The sequence below is a fragment of the Echeneis naucrates genome, chromosome 22, assembly GCF_900963305.1.
Source record: "Echeneis naucrates chromosome 22, fEcheNa1.1, whole genome shotgun sequence".
NCBI lineage: Eukaryota > Metazoa > Chordata > Actinopteri > Carangiformes > Echeneidae > Echeneis > Echeneis naucrates.
Window position 1 is genome coordinate 17,009,107 of NC_042532.1, and position 21,847 is coordinate 17,030,953.

At 40.1% G+C, this 21,847-nt stretch overlaps 1 protein-coding gene and 1 long non-coding RNA gene across 2 annotated transcripts in view; one reads left to right on the forward strand and one right to left on the reverse strand.

Annotated features, from left to right (window-relative positions):
- Positions 1-1,049: 1,049 nt before the first annotated feature.
- LOC115035477 (uncharacterized) lies at positions 1,050-3,060 on the reverse strand. Its single transcript, XR_003840348.1, has 3 exons — positions 2,407-3,060; positions 1,497-1,610; positions 1,050-1,399 (listed from the first exon to the last, which is right to left on the reverse strand). It is a non-coding gene; the product is annotated as an uncharacterized LOC115035477 (long non-coding RNA).
- slc25a21 (solute carrier family 25 member 21) overlaps positions 2,416-21,847 on the forward strand; it is a 78,664-nt gene continuing 59,232 nt past the window's right edge. Inside the window, exons 1-2 of the mRNA XM_029493318.1 lie at positions 2,416-2,568; positions 2,709-2,837. Of these exons, the coding sequence (XP_029349178.1) occupies positions 2,768-2,837 (70 nt within the window). The 5' untranslated portion in view covers positions 2,416-2,568; positions 2,709-2,767. The remainder of the gene's footprint in view (positions 2,569-2,708; positions 2,838-21,847) is intronic.

The window sequence follows — 21,847 nt, forward strand, 5'->3', positions numbered from 1 at the left end:
TATTCACATTGTGACTTTTATTCGTGGTGGACTTTATTTTTTATTTTTATTTTGCAGTGGTATTACGGCTTTTAATCAAGCATCCAGTTGCCATGAAAAATGTTACTGCTGTGTCTCTTCATTTGCGGTTACATGTTTTTCTCAGTGATTACAAAAAAAATACAGCCACACTTTTATGGTGCTTCTCAAAATAATTTCAGTCCTTGAATGCATCAGTAATTATCGTGGCCTGTTTTCTTGTGTTGGAGCAAAACTTTCCCCGGCCGTCCCTAACAAAACACATTTCAGCAGTGTGTCAAATCTATTCAGGAAACACAGGGTTTATGCAATGGCAACAAAATTAATATTTCAGTCAAAGCGCCTGTTAGAGGAAAAAAAAAAAAGAACACTGGTTCTACTCACTGTGTCACTAAAAAACGTCTTCCCCCATTCAAAACAGCCATAAAGTTAATAGTTAGCCTCCATGCTGATCGTACACGTCCTGCCCAGTCTGCATGTTTTACTGGAGTTGAGGTTGTATGGGTGGAAGCTGTTCTGCTTTTTCTTATCCGAGGGGGTCAGAGTGGTAATGGCATTTTCCTGCCAAATATATGCTGTAAATCCCAAATTTTTATAGCTTGTCTGAAGCTCTTGTTGTTCCATAGCTGCTCTTATACTAAATGAAATGCTCATTATAGGGCTCACTGCTGAAGTTCTGCATGCCTTCACTGCTCATCAAAAAAGAAAATAACTTCTGTCGTCCTTGCACGGTGCAGTTAGGCTCGAGCCATGTGCTTTAAAGGAGTTTAAATCCAACTGAATCCTGGGGAAAATATTCTACCGTTATGGTAAATGTGAGAACTTTGTTACAGAAGTTTGTAAACTGACTCGCCGTGCATGTTGTAGAAATTACAATTTGAATAAGAATATGTACCTTGTGGTGTGTACTGCAAGCAGAGGGATGTGTGTGTAGTTTAATGCCTATTTGAGATCATAAAAAGAAATGAGTACTTTCTCATAAACATCCAGAGTGACGGCTTCTTCCTGAATCATTTAACAGGGGTCTTTTATTCACATTTTCTTCATAATACTTTAATGTATTGCATTTCATTATCAATTAAACTGTTAATGACTTTCTCCATTAAATTATATGTTGATTGATTTATAAAATATCAAAACATCTTAAAATGTTGAAGGCCTGTTTTCAAAAATAGAAACTACTAAATGTCACCAAATGCACAGTATATGTATTGACATATAAACAATGTCTTAATGTTGCATTTGTTCAGGATAGATTCAATTTTAGCTGCTTTATTTCCTCTTTTGCTCTCTTAAAGAATCTCATATTCTCAAGGCTGGTAATGTTTTATACATAACATAACTCCAGCAGCGGGATATGAGTCGAAAGTACAACATCCCTCTGAAATGTAGAGAAGAAACACAGTAACATGAAGTGGTATAATGATCAACTGTAGTGGCTCAAAGTTGTGTTTTCAGTGAGGTGTTTGAGGATTCACCTTTACTTCCAGTCTCTGATGATTTCAGCCACCCGCTCACTGCAGTTTAGTGCAAACAAGGCAAACCAGTTGAACCATGACTAATTTTTCTTGATGTAACACAGGAAATGTTGCCTGGTAAAAGAAATGGAAACTTAAAATAAAAGTTTGAAGAGCTTGTGAATCAAACTTCAATCAGTTTGAAATAACTCAACAATACATTTCACCATCTTAAACAAAACTGACAAACTGCGGAGTTGTTTATTTTGTCGAATTTGTTCATACTTGCTTTTAAACGACAATGAATGTGTTCAGGCAGCACTAAAGCAATTTGACTCTACCCTGAACACAGAGACATTAAATTCAGCCCACTCTGTCATTTTCTTTTTAACAGAAATGACTTGGATTCTCCAAATACCATTTTGAAGTTAAAAGCAGTATATTTCTATATTTAGACTGACCTAGTGACCTCCTGTATGGGAACCTAGTGGTGGAAGAAACGCGTGTATCTTCTTATTTATTCCCACTCAGGAATAGTCAAAATAAAACTAGCTCCACTGACATGTTAGTTACATCTTATTATTGTACTTTATTACATACACACCGGCACCCTCACCATGTAAACTACTAACATGTCTCTGTAATTTCTACTATAGGTGAGTAAAAAGTAAAATACTTCAGTCAGAAATGTACTGAGCTGTACAATGAAAATACTCCCGAGTCTGTACTTTAATTTCAGAATTTGAGTCATTTAATTCCCAGTAATCATGAAAACAATGCAGACCAAGATCAGACACGATGAACCAGTGACACACTCAACACGAAACTTTAATCACGTTAACGTTAATGTTTATAGGCCATTGTGTGACTGTTTGCCTTTTGTCAATGGTTAGCTGCACACAGAGCAGAGATTAGAGATAGATACACACACCATCACTGGTGCTCGGCGGTGGGAGGGTGGATTTGAACCCGCAGTTAGCAGCTTGGTAATTGATTCCACATTAGCCTAGCCTAGCCCCGGGAGCGCTGGGAGATCTCAGTGCTGCGCCCTCCGCTCAACCCGAGAGACCGCACGGCACCGCGCCGAGCACGGGTCGGTGTCAGCCTCATGACAGGACGCCAACTTCTGTCCTCTTTGCAAACAAGACAAAACCAAACAAAACAAAAACTGAGGTATGTGAATTTGCTCCCAACAGCTGGATCTCACTTTCCTGTCTTTTCCCCCCAAAGCAGCAGCCTGACGAGAGAGAGAGAGAGAGAGAGAGAGAGAGAGAGAGGGGTGGAGGGGCGACATGACAGCCCGAAAGCCGAAGAGTTTGATCCGGGAGGCCTCCCACCAGATCATCGCCGGTGGATCCGCTGGTAGGCCCGACCATTGCCTTTACCTCTGCACATGATAGAAACATGTTACGGGTTGCGCAACAGCTGCTCCGCACTCCCACGCTGCCCAGAGAGCCAAGTACCGCTCAGTAAGCCCCCCCCCCCCCGAAAAAACAAAGAAATAAATAAAATAACGTGCATTCGTGCCGCCCTCGAGCCGTGTCACACGCGCACGGGACGGGATGTTTCTTGTTGAGGCAGATCGTGCGTGTCCTGCCTCCGGCCAAAGAGCACATCACCGAGATAGTTCCCTCCTCCTAACACGCCGGATTCCCAGTGCGCTTCCCGAAAACATCAGCCAACGGGAAGGGACTTCCCGCGCATGCGCACAGCTGATGAATCAGCAACCAGAAGCTTGCTGGGCGGGTATATATAATATTTTTTTATAGTCCTTGTATTTCTAATTAAGTGCATAACAGGGGTACTTTATTTTAGCATTTTTGTTTTATTTTTAGTATATTTACTGTCATGACATTTTACTGCGGGTTTACACAGGCTTATATTGCCTGGACTGTACCTGCATGTTTTAGATGATAACAAGAATATTGATTAAATGTTACTGCAGCGATGCACATTAAACAATTAAGTACATAATAGAAGTATTTTATTTCAGTATTTTTATTTTTTATTTTAATTCGTTTATTTTTTTTACTTTACTTATTGTTATGATGTTTTACTGTTTAATAGGCTGATATTGCCTGGACTGTACCTAGATGTTTTAAATGACAACTATAAATATTCATTAAATGATACTGCAGTGCTGGACATTTAATAATTAATTGGGTTAGAGTATTTTTAGGTTTTATTTCACTTTATACTTCCACTTCATTAAATTTCAGAGGTAAATATTGTGCATTTTGTGCATATATTTTTCACCCTACTGGTCATTTAATAGATATTATAAACATTTTTACATACATTAGATACGACCAGCATCGTTAAAGCCGGTCGTTGTGGGAAAATGGCGGAGAAAAGCGGAAGCTAGCTGGTTAGCATGCTAACTTCCGCTGACGATAACACGTGACTTTGGCTTGTCCGTCCCTCCTAATGGAGACGGCCCTGACCTCGTCAATAAATAGGGTTAGGGGTTAGGGGTAAATAAATAAATAATGGCGTATCGAGTTTTCGTCACAGCACGTCGTCTTGTAAGGTAAGTAAACAGCTTTTAATGCTAACATTGGCTGTGTGGCAATGACAAGATTAGCTTTGATGAGAAGACCCGGTTAAGTTGTGTTAGCTTGGTGGATGTCGCTGATTTACCGGGTCGCACCTGTGAGGACACCTGAGCCGCTAACTCTGAGGAAAAGGCCTCAAAAGTTTATGGCTTTTAGTGCATTTGGCGCTAAATATAAAACACAAACTATTAATGGTGACGTCTGTGGATTTGGTTTCCCTAAATGTGTGTAAATATGCAGGGATTAAGTTGAGAACCCATCCAGGCTTCGAAGGCCTGTTGTGAGTCAAATATGGCAACTATTGGCTTAGTTTAGACATACAGCCTGATCCTCCTGCAGAGAAGATGCCATGCCTAAAAGGAAAATTAGTACAGCCCCAACTTTAATGTGACAACTTTATTTCTACCAAAAAAAAAAAATAAAAAAAGCCTGAAGAGGAGATAAATTTTTCATGATATGACTGATAAGGTTTGCTGGGTTGTGGATGGTCGAAGTAAAGACTGACGTCAGCTGGTGGAGAAAGTGGTTAGATTAACTCGACATTTTAGAGGAGGAAACACACATGAAGTCTAAATGTGTAGATCTACATTTGCCTTATCTCATGTGTGTTATGGAGAGTTATGGCAATCAATTTAATGGCGTTGAAGAGATGAAGAAACAACGATGAACATTTGAATCAGGCCTTAGATGCTGTGCTTGGAGGTGACTCAGTTGTGAGTTTATTAGCTGCTCATCCTGGTCCTGCATTAAATCCCACTTTCATGAAAGTTATAAAGTTAAATGTTACAATGTCACAGGACTCGCCCACAACAGACTTTGTAGAAATATAGACATATGGAAAGAGTTATGTCATGCCTGCAGAATGAGGTGGAGGCATGTGCTGAATTGTAATTTGTAAGAAATTGCATTGTTGCATCATGCTATCTGTTATGCCATATAAAAATCTTTAGCTTAAGAGTGTATTTAAAGTTCACAGCTAACAGTAAACAGATGTTGATTGCTTCATACCCTTTATGTTAAACAGTGTACTAAACCAAAGTCAACTTTAATAATTAGTCATGTTAAATTCCTCGTCTGCAAGAATCAGTGGTTAAATCGGCATGTCTTTGTAAGCAACGAGACATTGTAAATTTTAGTTTTAATGTTCTTTGTTTGGTAAGATAATTGATCAATTGCCAGGTTTGGACAACTATAGTTTCCAGTTGAAAGCTTTTTGTTGTTGTTCAGACGTTCTGTTCTTCTGGAAGGTCAACAGTTGGAGTTTTTCAATGGTTTGTCATGGCAAAAGAGCAACCCTTTATTTAAAAGAAAAAGCAGACACTACTGAGAAGCTTTAGTGTCTGTCCCTACTTGGAATGCAGCTCAGCGACCATCAGTCTGGCGCTTTTGTTGCATGTGTATTTGAGGAATGAATGTGATGATGAATAACAGTTATAAAATTTTCTTGCATAAATGGTCTTGACTCTGAAAGAAAACACAATTGTTCTAGTGAAAAGATCTTTCACGTTTGATTTGAAAAGTCTTTTTAATGGCTTGTGACATCAGTATTGTGTATATATCATTACCCTTACGTTGAGCTATTTTTCAATACATTGAATTATTAAGCATATCATATTGGTGTTTGTCCCATTGCATATCTGTGTGAAGCTTGCTGGTGTGGCGTGTCAGTTTTGCAATCAGGTGCTATGTACTCAATGGAGAATTGCAGTGTGATGTTCCTGTAATCCCAACCCAAGTATTTGTGACCAGCACATTTTTACTGTCAGTTTTTGTTTTCAAGCCAAACAAGCCAACAGCTGTGATTAATAAGGGCCCCAAAACATATCCTCATGTTTTCATTCTTAGTGTTGCTGCTGTGTTTAACTCATAGAGTTGATCAGCTCTGTCTGAAGGGTGTTCTTTGTGTTTTAAAGGCTTTGTAAAGCGTGTTTGTCGTCATTGCTTGGAGTATTGTTGGTGATATTGAATACTTTTGCATATTCAAAATTCTCTATTCAAACTACTTAATATGCATAAACTGCCCATAATCAATATCTGAGACTTTTGATACTTCTTTTTTCTTGGTTCCCTGCACTTTGTAGGTTTCCCATTTGTCTGTATTTTGGAAAAGTCACTGTCTCTGAGTTGAAGTCTGCTGTTGCCAAGTTATTGCCATTACAATTCTCATTGGTTCATTATAGACATTTGTGGGTGTCTTATTTTGCTTCAATGAGACTTTCAGACTTCTCGACACTTGAAAATGTGTACAATTACCTGTCAGGTGGCTCGGGTAGAGAAGCAGGTTGCCCAGGTTTGAGCATCTCTGTCTTAAAGTGTGTTTGAGTGAGTAGGTGAGCAATTAGTTCACTTACTTACAAATTGTCTGTGATGGCTCCATCAGTGTATTGATGTGGCAAGTGAAGTACCTGGAGTGTTTTGTAGGACTCTGGAAGTTTAAGTTGGTTGTATAATTTTTCCTCCAAAAAATAGTTTTAAAAGCTTTTGAGCTTGTTCATTCATGGTACATGTTTCACAGTCAAATTTATCCCACTTTAATCAAATGTTTACTTTTTACTTTATTTAAGAGGAACTAGCGGTAACTGTCAGGGGATAAGCAGGATTTTCTGGCTCTTGTGTTGCTGACGTTGCAGAGCACAGCCAGTGCAAAAAGGAGATACTGAGCTGGAGAGCAGACCTTGGGGCCAGGATTCAATTGTTTCAGTACAAAACAATTTTAACAAGACTGCTTCAGTAATATAGATAAATGTGATCGGTATTTTTTGTAGTCAGAATCGCTCTTTGTCATTGATTATTTAGCTGGTCATTCGATAAAATGTTGAGATCAGGGAAGATTGTTCATCCCGGTTTCCTAAAGCTAAAGGTTTCATCTTCAAACAGTCTAAAAATGTATTTTACTGTCAGAGAAAAGCAGCAAATCAGCTCAAGGAGAACCAAGAACTGGGAATTTTTCCTTGGAAAAATCTATAACCAAAAGTTGCTTAATCAGTTGAGTAATTCTTGCAGCTTTACTTCATTGGCATCAAGAGTTGAGTTGGCCTTGTCACTGTGGATTTGATCTGGAAAATCATGACATTTGGCGAGATCTTGTGATTTGGCAGTGAACGTTTTTTAAATACTGTCGAATGAAGCATTCCGGCGTTTTTTTTTTTTTTTTTTTTTGTAAGAGAACTTGGGTGTCATAGAGACTCTGACATTGCTGCTTGTCACGCATATATGCATCACAAGTCTCCTGGGTCGGACAACCTGCTGTCTGGAGGCCCCATCTGGAGGCTGTGGGGCTCCTGTCTGTCCTCACCAGGGGGGTTGATAGGAGCGGGAAGGGGCCACAGGTTTTATTCCAGAGCAGAATGGCCTCAGTGTTTCTCATCACCTCCACCTTATCTTCAGAACAGTTTTTTTCTCACCTAGATTGACTTTTAACGAGGATGTAGAGACAGGATTTAATTTATGTGTGACCCGGTCACAGACATCCATTTTGGCTTAGAAAGCTGCGTTTGGTGCTTTGTGGTGTCGTCTTGTGTTCGGCTGGTAGGTTGGGTGCAGTGTGTTGGATGTTAGTTGGATGCCTGTTGGAGTACAGCATGTTGTTTTTGTCATATGAGAATGACAGGCCAAGCTGTGAATTTTTACTTTTTCATTTATCGATTGTCATTCTTTGTTTCAAGCTTGGAAATTGTGAGGAAACATGATGCATGCTGAGGGTGCAAAATGGAGCAGATTGGGAGCAAAAGAAGGTGTTTCTCTTGCAAAGTGACTTATGCCTTTTTTTTATTTGGATTTGGACAGTTGGAAAGTTTAATCTCTTCTTTATTTTGCGAACATGAGATATTATGAAAGATTAAAAAGTCAAAATTCAAGGGCTAACCTTCTTACGCTTCCAGCGATTCTTTCAGAACTCCTAAACTCAAGCAGTGTTTATGTGATCAGTGATTTGAATAATAAGAAAAAAAAGTCTGCGACTATTCTGATTGTTTTTTTTTTTTTAAAGCAAAATTTGTCTAAGCCAAGTCTGAAGTTTGCAGTCTCTGAAAAAGGTCTGTTAATTTTCATGGTTTCTTTTCAGTTTAATTTAGATTTTGGACTCTAAACAAAACATGACATTTGCAGTGATTGGGATTTTGAACAATTCCGTTGGCGTCTCATCAAGGAAACAATGAATCAATAATTCAAAACTCTGCAGAGTCAACAATTGTAAAGAATCATTAGTTGCAGTCCTTAACTGAAATCAGTAAACTGATTATAATTTGGTCTTGACTGCTGCAAAAGGAGCTGTTTGAAAATGCAGTCCTGGAAAAGTCAATTGAGAAATAACAGGCAGATTAATTAATAGTGAGCATTAGATGCCCTCCTGATGGTCACAGTTTGCTTTACACAGCAGTACAGATGTGTATCGCCTCAACAATGACCGTCTGCAAGATCATATTTTATCCACGAGGTGGCAGTAGTTGCACACTGTTTGTCTTCTTTTTTTTTTTTTTTTTTTTAGGTAAAGGGATGTTACAACTTTTCAGTGGTTATATTTCAGCTAAATCTGCACACCGGGTGACAGCAGTGATGGATGGGTGCTCTGCTGAGTGGGCAGCTCGCAGGTAACGGTGGGCTGTTTGGGGAAAACTAAAACAAATAGTAAAGCAAACGTCAAAAGATGGATGTAGGAGCAGAAAATAGTCATTAAAATAATGTCATTATGATTGAACACACGGCGAACTAAATTTAAGAAGAGAAAATGAATATCTATCTGGTTACACGTCCCCTGCTGTAATGTTTTCTCTAAGCCCTTTGTTATTTCCTAGCCTGATGCGTTTTTTTTTTAAACTCCATGAGTAAATCGATCCGTCTCCAGCAAATGGACTGTAACGACATGAGACAGACGCCCTGCGTGTGATTAGTGCGGCTGAGCCTCCAGACTGTCAGAGCCTCAGTCAGGCCGCACCGCAGCTCTCCTGCTCTAATTGGTTTTAAACAGTGAACCTGAAATCAGTCGGGAAAGAACAAATAAAGCCACTTAGCCTAAATGAAGGAGGGGAAGAAAGGAGGAGAGGAGAAATCAAATAAATAGAGTCAAAAGTGTGTGCCTGGAGGAGGAGGGGAGTTTATCCATTGACATTTTTTTTTTCCTCTCCCTGATTCCCGAGTGGCTGCACCAATCACAGCCGAATTAGGCCTAATATTTATTTCCAGAAACAATCGCACACGTTTCAGCGGGGGCTTTGATTGAACTCCCGGCGGACATGTTGTAGACAGATGTTTAGATGACCTCATGTTTGAAGTAATGTTGATTCTGGATTGGGTGCTTCTTGGCCTGTTCCTCTAAATCAGCTCCCATCCCAATACCTCCCATCTTTTTCTTTTTTTTAAATCCTCCTCCTCCTTTTTTGGTCTCAGTCTAGGAGGGCACGCGGAGACTCACGTCTTTCATATTTTAATGTGTGCTTTGGCTCGCATTAAATAGCTCCCATTTACATTTTCTGTTCCATCCTTGACAGACACACGTCCGTGCGCGGGGGTCGTGGATGGCTGGGTTAAAATGAGCCATGATAGTGGTGAAGGATGGATACTTAACCGGACACATCTGTCTTTTGTTCACTCAGCTTCTTTTTTACACGCGTCTGTCTCAGCTCCGGGCCAGGATTTACCATCCAGGCAGCTTTTCTGACAAGCTGGTAAACTTTAGAAGAAACGTCATCGATTATTAGAAGCATAGCCGGTAATCAATATCTTAATAAGAGCGACTTCAGATTTGATTTGAGTAAGTTACTGCCGTGCCTTTATGAATAAATTGTACGCTGCAGGGCGAATAATTAAAGCAACCCCTCATTTAATGTGGGGAAAACTAAAGCACACCAAGCATCGCTTAAATAAACACGAAAGATTTATTATCTCCGTCAGCTAATTACCTTCCTACTAAATGTGAATGATCACGATGTCATAGGAAATGAGCTGAATGCGAACAGGCATTAAGTGTAATGGTGGTCTAATTAATACACTACAAATGTCTCGCATCCCAGAATAGTATTTTACTGAAATAAAATAAATAAATGTAAAATTGTGATGACAAAATAATGAATGCTCTTGCACAATATGTCTGCAAATATTTTTATTATTATTATTATTATTATTAAGAGCCACAAGGCCCAAATTATTTGTCATATCTGAAGCTAAATTGTATTTTATTACGGCAAAATTGGGCTTGAGTTCATTTTTAAAATTCAAAAATCAAATTATATATAATATAGAAATATCCAAACAAAATCATGAACCACATGTCCCTCGAAGCAAAAAAAAAAAAAAAAAAAGCCCCAACTTGGTGACTGCTGTGTGTGACACACACACAGACACACACATATTACCAGCACAGGGGAATATTATTGTGATTTTTCGTTAGGAAGAGATACAAGTAACCTCAAAAAGCCTCGTGGTGCTGGTGTTGCTTTTTGGCTGACTTCCTGTGCTACAAACAGCACGAAGTCACGCAGGTCAGACAAGGAGTCCCTGTTAAATCATAAAGTGTCTGCGCTGCCTTAAAATCCAAACTTATTTTTAGTTTATTTATAAAAACGCGAAGCTCTTTCCGCATGTCGCATGCCTCCCCCTCGGTTTGTCTGTCATGCAAAGGCAGGAGCACAGTCAAAATCAACAACACAAGACGGTCAAAGACACACACACACAGACACACACGAGGAGCGTCTCAGCAGCGTGCGTGCGTGCGTGCGTGCGTGTGCAGGTGAGGCGCCGCTTGTGGTATTTTTCAGGCGTTCATCTTTAGAGGTGACGTGTTTGAATGCAAATAAAACACAGACTGCAACAGATCCCCCCCCCCCCCCCCCCCCCCCGAGGGCCCGTGATGTACGAGCTCCCTCCGCGCTGCAGACGTTATCTTAATGACGTGATTTATGAAAACGGTTCACTGGCGGACTTTGAGGGGACCAGAGGAGGCCGAGGCGAGTCCGGCCAAGACTCAACGCGCAATTACCGGATTGTGCACGCTCGAGCGCGCACGATCAGCGCAGAGAGAGAGAGAGAGAGAGAAACCGCGCACCGCACTGACTTCTGAGTCAGCTGTTGTTATCCAGGGAGTCGGTCCAGCTGGTTATTGGTTTTAGGTGCCACATTGCTGCATCATTAATCACATAATTGCAAATAATTTCACATTATTACATCCATTATTAGCCGTGATATTAATAAACCCTTAATAGGCTTACAAATGTTCTATAAACTTTTGATTTTAATTGATAATAATTGGGCCAAGTTAATAGTTATAGTTAAATATTAGTTTTTTCCATAAGACGAACAGTAGCTATAAACACAGTGGGGCCTCAACATATATACCTTACTGTAACACTGTTCAGGTCATATTTACATTAAAAACAAAGTCCAAGGAAAGGGAAGAGACTCAGTGGTGGTTGTAGTCAGGATATATGGGATGTTTTGGTAGACTGATGTCACAAATTATAAAAGAAGCATGATGATGATGATGATGATGCAAAATTGCATAATTTCAGAAACACAATGATCTCAACCTTGAACTAATCACACTAATGGATTGTTAATTTAGTACATGGAACGTTCCTTATACTCTCAAGTAATTAATGGTTTATTTAAAATGGATCTAGATAAAGGATGTAGGATTAAGGCTTTCCAGCTGGATGAACATAATCAGTGCACTGCATTAAGTATCATATAGTCGCTACACCAATAATTTACAACTGACTTAGTCGAGTTAGAGCTCACTTTTTTCATATCAACTCATTGTTAATCTCATGGTGAAGCACATCAGCACACACAGGACATACATCCAAGTTCCCGGAATAATAATAATAATAATTATCGTGTTATGGTAAGAATGGATTCAGGGGAATAATTACGATTGCTCAACATGGGAGGCTTTCTGTGGTTCATTGCCTCCCATTCAGAGTTCCCAGTTATTTAAGCCAGTGCACTGATGGAGCCGATTTTAGATTGTGGCAGAAAGAATTTCATCACATCATCACATGATTTCCTACAGCAAACAAAGGTCTTCTCCACCTTTCGCCGCAGCATACCACTAGTACAAGTAATTAAAATGTGTGTCGTAGGGTATGATCAGCAAAACATCAGGCTAAACTGGGATGGGGGACGGATCTTCCACAAAGTAAAATATATATATAGCACATGGCAACAATAATAAAATGGGGAGGGAGATTGGCTAAACATGCTATGCTTCATTGAGCACTCAGACTAAGTAGTCAAGGGGCAAAGAAAGCATGACCTTGTAAGAAAATGAAACTTTACAGTTTAAAGTATTCTGTGTGTGTGTAATTTTGCATGTATCTGGGTTATGTATTCGTGAAAAGGAAAAGGTTGCATGTGCGTGCATGCGCTCTGTTTTCATGCCACGACATGGTCAAGTGTGTGCGTTTATTTGTTTGTTTTTGCGTGTGCATGCATCCAAGTGAGAAATTTATACCGGGAAATTGGATATAATTGTGCGTGTTTGTGCAAGACATGCATGCACAGGCATCCAAGAAAATTGATATATTTAAGCATGCGTAAGTGTGTGTGTGTGTTCTTATGTGTCTGGATTATGTTTTCAGAGGGTGTGTATATTTTTAAATTCAGCTCTGTCTTCAGCCTCGTAATTAAGTCTCAGCTGGAATGAGCTCTTCATCTGGAGAGGTATTGTCTGTCATCTCTGTAAACTCATTGTGCTAGTTTTTGAATGTTTGATAGGACATAACCGTGTTCTGGGTTTTATAAGTAATAATGCATTTGAAAAGCAAAAATGCAAAAAAATTAACAGATTCAAAATTTCCGTCTCACCACTCGAGCCGCAACATGCCTTCTGTTTATCCTCCACCGCCTTGCTCCTCATGAACAGTGACGTGTGTTTAAAAGCCTTGAATTGGGCGTTTAACTTCCTGCCCTGTTGGTATCAGGTCAGACACACAGGTCTGCTGCTCTGTGGCATGAGCAACTGCTGGATGGGTTCCTAATGCTGATTTTTCAGCCTCGCCGATTTTTGATCTCATTTAATAGTTTGTGTTTTGTTTGAGGAAATCTTCGAAAGAAAAAAAAAAATCAAGGCCAAGGCAAACCTCATGTTATTTCAAGTGAATCTGATACACAATTCAAGAGTTCAGATACAGTAATTACAAACCCTCCGTGCTCCTGCTGTAAGCGCTGAAATATAAATAAACATAATAAGTACTGTCAAAAAAACAAAAACAAAACCGGACAAACTAAAAACCCTGAATTACATAGCTGTATCTGTGTCTATGTATTTGTGTGTGTGCGTGCTTGTATGAATGTGTGCATTGTGTGTGTCTGCCCTGTGATTCTCTGGATGAGCTGGAAATTTACAACACAGGTTTTTACTGTAAGCCCCGGCCAAAAACTGTAATTCTTTCTCCTCTTTTAGCTCTGTAGTTGGGAGACAGGCCTGCCCACTTTGGGTTAACTCTATCAAGATGAACAGCATTTGGACGAGTACAGTAATCATAATGTAATTTGTTGTGCTCATGGGCCAATTTGTGTCATTTCAGAGGATACATACCGTGCCTGGTGGCCATGCTCGAGCATGTCCTGGGGCAAGGCTTTAATTAGGGAAGCTCAAATTTATAGACACTTTGTATTATTTCTGATCCTGAGTGGTTGGAGGATGACATACTTAAGAGAGGGACGCTGGCAGACGACGAGGAAAAATTTGATAATGAGAAACAAAAGTGAATGATAGGTCATGTGAGGAATTTGTTTACCATTTCATTATCATTTTGAAATCAAAGAGTCCTGCAGTGAAATCAAAGCACACACAAATGTCGCAGTCTGGCAAGGGCTCATAATGAGCATTTAGAGGTGCACACCAGTTCTCCATAGTCTCCATAGTCTGCGTGAAATGACAGCAAAGGATGGAGATGTGAAAGAGATGCTATGTTGTAGAACAGTGTGTTATTGTTTATCAGCTCATTAAGATGCAGCCCAAAGGATGAATATTCAGTTTCAGTTCTAAAAAATCTGGTTTTGATTTGTTATTCCCCCTCTGAAAACAAAAAAAGCAAAACATGAAGATAAAAAAAGGCTCTTCAAAATTTGGCATAAATTTTCTGCACAGCTATTTAATTTGTTTTAAAATGTTCTGCCTTTAGAGCAAAATGTGATCCAAATATGTCATGAATATGATGACTCAGAAAGAGTGACTAGAGGGCAGAAGTGAGCCATACTGCATTTAGGTAATCCGCCTCAGTAATGTATTGAATTAAGAGGGTTTTTTTTTTCTTTTTCTGTTCCCATCGGTACTTTTAGCAGTGAGCTACGGTGAAGTTAATGGATTTTAAGGTAATATGAAGATGGATAACTTTGCTGATCCTTTCCCATGTATGCACAAATGATTTCACTTAAGCGCAACATTTAGCTTTAAAAATGTGAGATAATCCCTTCACATCTGTGTTTAGTTTACCACAGGTATCATTGGAAATGTTAATATTATCAGCACAAATGACTTGCGCAGCAGACTTTGTCCACATTTATTCTGAAAGACCTCCAAGCTTTCATTCACCACACTGATTCTTGTTTCACTGCACACTGAGGTCCAAATCGTGACTCAGATTTGACACAGGAGATATTTTCTATGGCCTGTTTGAGCTTTAAAACGAGAGGTCACACTGAGATGCGTTTGGTAGAACGGGGACCACACAGGGCGCCTGCACCGCAGCTCTGCAGCGTTTGAAGCTGGTCCAGAGGGAGAGCAGTGGCCGAGAAATGGGATGGAGAAAGGTTAAGTTATCAGCAGTCTGACAGCGCGAGCGCTCAGCTGAGTGGCTCTGTAATCACAGACTCTGACAGATGCTTTCTCGATAAGAATCCCCCAGAAGCTTTGGAGGAACACACAGATGGCCAGCTGTTTCTATAGAAAGACACTGATGTTGACGTCTTCAAAAGGATGACATGAATCCAACAATAACTGAAGCTGAGTTTGTCTCTTTTCAAGAGAAGGCATAAGCCTCCCTTGGGTCTGGTGCATATGTATTGGAGCAGGAGAAGGTTTTATTTTTTTCATTGCATTCTAACTTGGAAGTATTTTTTTTTTTTTTGGGGGGGGGCTGTGTTTGTTTTCCAAGTTTGCATGCGGTATGTAATAGTTAGAGAGAAATTATCGGTCATTTTTCCTCCACCTTAGCTTGTACCGCACAAGAAGAAATCTTTTGAGAGCTCCATTGGTGTTCTGGTCTTTCCTGAATAGCAGTACTCTCGGGTGTGTTTCATAATGGTACTTGGACCGTTGCAGCCTGATATATCGCACCCAGGGGAGAATCTGCACTCGGCACTAATCTATCAGTCCCCAGTCGGAGGAAGGCAGAATGATACGCTCAGGCTTCTACGATTATGGCCCCCATCATATTCAAAATTTATTTTAAATTGATGGTATGGTTTCTCTCTCTCTTTCTTTTTTTTTTCCTCCTCCAAAGAGGAAATGTCTTGAGTGATCATACACAGGCCATTGCGGTTTTGCAGATGTTTTTATTGTGATTACTTGAGGAAATGTTTTGTTAGTCAGGTTTTTTTTTTTCTATAGCATTATTTAACTGTTGTTCTTCAATGTGTAAGCTGCTGGGTAAAGAGAACGATGTAACTTGATCAGTTATCAGACTCTTTATAGTTCATTGATATTTATATGACTTCCAGCTTCTGGTTTCATACATTTATTATTTTAACTTTAATAATTAGTATCAAAATATTACGCTTCCGAACTTCAGCCAACTTTGCTTTCTCCTTGATAGAATAACACTATGGCACTTGGTTTTCCTTAAGTGGAAAGGAGACAAGGTAATTACCCTTGGGGCAATTAGAGAAAGGGGCTGAGGGAGTAGCAAAGTCATTTTCAAACCCAAACATCCTGGTCCAAGGGGCCAGAGCGGCTGGACAGCCTCCTGGAGGCCGCTTGCTGGCTCGTAGGGAGCCGCTCTTGGGGAACCGGATCAGGGTTTGTTTTCTTTCTCTGGAGGCAGGCCTCTGAAACTTCTGCCAGATGAACGGCACCTGAAAGGCCGCAGCTCTCCCACCACCGTCAGTAGAGGGAGTGATTTACTGTACTCGGCCAGGCTTGTTTGTGTGTGTAAAATCCTTTAGTGAGCTTCATCACACTGTGCGCAGTGTAGTAGATGAGGGAGGAGGTTTGTTGTTGGTTGCGACTCCAAATGTTATTTTTTTGCAGTATTTTTAAGGTGGCTTGGAAAATGTCTGCATAAACTCACATAATGCTTCTAGCTCAGTAAACTATGTGATATTGATGCATAATAACGAATGCATGAATGTGAAAAGCAGATCAGTGGATTTCAAAAATGTGAAAATGGTTCTGAATTTACACTTTTCCCTCCTCACTATTCATTTGGGATTTGGGAAAATGTAGCAGGCATTTTTATATTGTGGACATAAACAAACAAAATCATGGTTGGTGAGGTCAGTTGGTGCATAAACTTGTCTGGGAAGTACATGATGTTTCTGATTTGCCTGCTGCTGCAGTACTGCCATGCTCGCAGAAAGGAATCCAGAAAAACACAGTGGAAAGGAGATGGAAAAATGAGCAGAAAGATTTGGGAGTGTCAAGAGAAGACAGCTCTTCCCTGTCTGCCTCTCTTTCAGATCCAGTTGTGCATGTGATCTGAGAATCGGTCCACAAGCTGAGTTACAGCATTGACAGTTTGGGCCAGAGGGCGGTTCAGAAGCTTAACGGCTTCTGAATGATACCCATCAGGGAAGAAACGGGGCGGAAAGCTCTGCATAAAAACCTCTACATGAAAAAAAAAAAAAAAAAGAGCTTTGTGGGAAAGCGAGAGGCGAAATGGGCGTTTCTGCATGTAGGTGAATCACACAGTATGAGCCACCGCGAGCTGACCAAATGACAAATGTAATACATTTATTACTCATTCTAGTGGAGCTGATCCTCGCCCCTTCCCTACTTCCACATAGTCAAGGTCCATAAATGAGTCCTGTGAGCAGAGATGCAGAGAGAGGGTTCATATTTGCATCCACAGCTGAATGTGAATTAGTCTTGGCCGTTTGACAAGAATCTCTAATGAGCAAACACTGGATGACATCATTTTGAGGTTTGCAGGGAATTAGCTTGATTAGAATAACCCTCCACTCTCACCTTGGCTCAGACATCCAATTCCTCTGCAATCTGCCTGTCAAAGCCTCCCTCATCTCCTACGGTTTTGGTCTGAGACTTTGCCCCCACACTGTGGTGTGTTTATTGTGGAATAAGTACGTTTAAGAAGGAAAGAAAAATGAGCGCTGCTGCTGAAGTTCTCTCTGCTAGATTTTGTTATTTTGCTGAACGTTTTTAGCTGTGAACAGAGGTGGGAGGAAGGGGGCTCTGTTTTATTTGTCATTGTGAGTTTGCACAGCTCCTTCTTTCCTCGGATAGGATGAGTTAGGCTTGCCATCAGCTCTGTAAAAACAACAAGCTTCCCCTGCCAAACCGCCTAGATAATTAGTGAAGCATTTCACACTCTGCAGAACATCAAGAAGGAAATGGAAAATTGACAAATTAAGCATGGGAGGGGTTTTTTTTTTTTTTCTCCTCTGAAGTGGAGAGTTGGTGGAGCTCCAATTCAGCACATGGTCACTCTAAAACAAGCTCACTGTATAACAAAGTCCAATTTACACCAATCAGCGGCGCACTGGCTTTTTTAATGCCCTGTTTTATGACAAGACATTTTTTATTCTGAATTCATTAGAGCTAATTTATTTACATTTGTTTATCTCAGAGGTCTCATAACTGATTATAATCATCAAGATAAGTGTAAGAAAAATGTGCTAAGTTGCCTTTTAATGCAACCACAGTATGTTTTGAATGGGCTTTTCGGACAGAGAGGCTGTTTTTAAATTTGGTTACCACATTTCCTGGGTGGGTCAGACATGCTCTTAAAAAACAATCAAGTGCAAAGCCTGGAATGTCATCAAAAATTGTTTGGTTTCGTTAAGTGTTGGTTGTTTAAAAACTACTTGTTTGTGTGGTCTCTGCCTGCAGAGACTGCCAGGCAATTTACACTCTCATTATTACTGTAGCCCTTCATACAGAGGAGAATTCAGAGCATCTATTGTTTTAGGTATTTAAAAAGATAATGAAGAGCGACTCACTGAGAGACTTTTTAAGCTTCCTTTTCTAAAAACAAAGATGAAAATATGGAAATATATTTTCATCAAACTGACTTCATATTGAAGGATATTAGATAATGACTCACTTGATATTGAAGTTGTTTAATAGCTTCAGAGTAACAGAAAAAAGTACTTGGCCTCTGCTGCAAAATAAAGTAAGTTTCAGCTGCATCTTGCTATTGCTTTCTTGAGTTCTTCAATACTCACGCCAGCAGGCCACAGCCCAAGGATGTTTATTTCAAGACAATGTTGAAAACAGGATTTTTAAAAATTTCTTTTCTTTTAATTTGTCATGATTAATGGTTAAGAGGAAAGTTTCGGAAAAATATTCTGTTGTTGACTTGCTAGATTATTATCCTTTTTTATTTGTTTTCATTGACGGTATTCGTCATTTGGTTGATTTAAAGTACAAGATAGTTGTTCCTGATCTCAACAGCTGTTAGATGATGATGTCTTATTTGGTAATTAACTCATATAGTGCAGTCCATCATTGCGCATACATTTTTTATGTCATACACAAGCGTATACTGCTTGTGCAAAGACACTAAACAAACACGAGTATGACATAAATGCAAACACACTGTTAAACACCGATCCCACCACCACACCCCCTAGTCGAAGTCTTGCAACCCCGGCCCATCCGAGGTGAGCCAGCAGAAGAAACTGTCATTGTGCCCACTGTGGCACTCTGGAGAGTTGAACTTGACTGAAACATATGTCTTCAATTTTAATAGCTCTCCATTCCCCCAGATGGCCTGAAGGGGGGAGAAGGTTGCCTGAGAAACTGCGTTTCATGTAAGAATAATTTGTGCTAAGTAGCTGGGCGATCTGTTTGTTACGCTAGAGCTGACAGTTTGTTTATGTTTCTTGAGGAGTATGATGGATGGGGCAGGAGTTGATGCTAATTAGACTAAATTGTTGCGAAGAATGCTGAGGGTCTGCACTGCACTGCTGAGGCCAGTTTCCATTGTTCCCGCGTCTTCGCACTTTGGGCGTAATTGAATGGAGCTTGGGCCCATTCATCATGGCAGTGGGCGTCTCGGACGGGAAACAAATGACTGGACCTCGAATAGAGAGGTCTGCAGAAAGGCACCATGGGTGACAGAGTGCTGGTCGCTGGTGAAGGAAGATGGCACTTTTTTTTTTTTTTTCTTTCTCCAGACAAATTAGAGCAGACACAACCTGAGTCCAACTGGCCATGAAATTAATGTTTACCCAGTGAGTCTTGACCAGGGAAGATTAGCTGCCCTTGAACTCCTCCCCTTCAGCCTGAAAGACATGGTCAGTTGCAAAAGATGGCTATTAGGGAAAGAGTCACAGCATGTGCTCTCCTCCAGAAGCCATGTGATGCTCGCTCTACTCGTACTACAGCTTTCATTTTACTGCAGCTTCACCATTTGTAATTATGACTTTGATATTGATGTGAATGGTATTGCCAAGTTGGAAAGTTGTAAGCATAATGAATACAATAAGCGTAATATGATATATGGCATAAGCCATCCGTAAGTAGTAAATGTCCTAAAAAAAACTCCACATTGTCAGCGTAGACATCCCTGATGGTATTACCAGGATTATATTTTCAGATAGTAGAAAGCTTCCTTCAAAGCCAGTGCAACTGTTTTCATTAGTCATGGACTATTTCTCCTGACTGAACAGAACCAAATGGATGGAATTGATGGACAGCCCCTTTTATTGTTTGTTATGTTTTAAGTTTTAACCAGAATGCTGCCCTTCAGTGCACAGAACCACCACAGAATCACCGTTGGTTTTTGTTGTTGATTACCAGCTGAGGCCCAAACGTTTTCTTACACACGGAGGTGAATGAGAATAACTTAGCAATTCATGAAGGAGATTATTTGTGTAACACAGCCTAGAGCAAACATGTTCACGTTTCATACTGGCCTAAACATCATTCCTTGGTCAAGAACACACTTAGCGCCTGGCATTTTGCACACAGTCTGACAGCACCACATACATGACTCTCGAAACATGTCCAGTGTTTAACAATGACACCTTGTTAGCCCCTCATCTGAGAAACAAACCCCACAATGCATCTGTGAGTAATTAACACTTTAACATATGCACTACAACAATGCTGTAAACAAAATGGCATTGTCACAGTTTCTATATGTAAACGTGTGAAGTCCAAGCTAACAGAGAACAGAGCAGGGTCGAACACAGGGTGGACTCAGCACATGTTCAACCTCACAAAGGCCCACAAGCTTGACAAGGACTTGCCCCCCCGCCCAACTTTTGGTGTAGTTCGGCTTGAGTTAATCTCTGAGTACCTCCAGTGGTTTGGTGTATAAGGAAAGGATTACTGAATTTTTCATGCACCGGTATTCCTTATCCTGCATTGTTGTATGTCTTGTTGAATACAGTACATCAGTGTTTGTGCGTGTTTAAGCACATCCATCTGTTTTCTTCATTGCTTATCCTGTTTTGAGGCCAGTGTGCATTGGTTATGAGCCAGAGAGCACCTTGGATTGATATACGTGGTAGTACCCAGACTAAAACATCCATGTCAGTTTGCCAGACCCCCCCCCCCATATCTTTGGACGAGGAGGAAATTATATGCACGCACAGAAAAGTTGTAGTTTGTGGTGTTAGTAACATTGCTAATCCCTGGGCCACTGTGCATCCCAACCTCTGAAGATCATATATGCTTATCTGCACAAATGCTCAAGGCATGGAAGCAAAGCAGGTTTTACTTTTTATTCAATTCATGACTAAAATTCAGCTTGTAGATATTTGCAGGTTTTACTTTTTATTTAGTTCATGACTAAAATTCAGCTTGTAGATATTTGCAGGTTTTACTTTTTATTTAGTTCATGACTAAAATTCAGCTTGTAGATATTTGCAGGTTTTACTTTTTATTTAGTTCATGACTAAAATTCAGCTTGCAGAGCTTGCTTACAATTTTAAAATGACTTGACACAACCTAGGCTTTTTCCTCCACACTAAACACAATAAGGCAAGTCAAAAAGTGAGAAGTTTGAATAATGGTTCCAATAAACAAAGCATTTCTCTGTCATACTGTGTGCCTGCCCACCTGATGAGTGTGTTTTCTGGGCTTGTTAGGAAGACAAATTGTTATCTCTTCAGCCTGAAATCCATTGTGGTTTATTGAGGCTGCTATCAGGGGAATAATGATCTTGTCCTCCTCCTGATAGATTTTCTTCCTGTCATATTGTGACATATCAGAGTAAAATCAGGCATCTAAAAGAGATGCTCTTGCTCTTTAACTCTGAGAGACTGATCCCAAGATCTGACATTTGAACTTTTTAATAGCTGACATATTTCATTGCTGACTTGGCAGCTCCCTTTTGTTGCTGCTCTGGAAATAACTCAACATGACTTAATGTCGCTGATGCTTTGGCTCTCTAACTGGAATATGGAAAATATACAACCAAACAATGAAATGGAGAAGTGCAAGGTGCATTGCCAAAGCTTATTTTTCTTCAGCTGTGTCAGAATGATTTAGTGAGGATTTTTCCTTTAACTGTCCTCCCTGAGAATTAAATGTTTAGGGCTTCTGTCTCTGGAGCTACACATGTGCCCTTGTTGGGCTTCGCCTGAAACTTGCCAGAATTACTCTCTTATGTCTCGTTTCTGTTTTGAGCTGTCTGAACAAATACCAAAATAACTATTAAAAGCTCCCTTAGCTGCTTTCTGTCCTGAAAA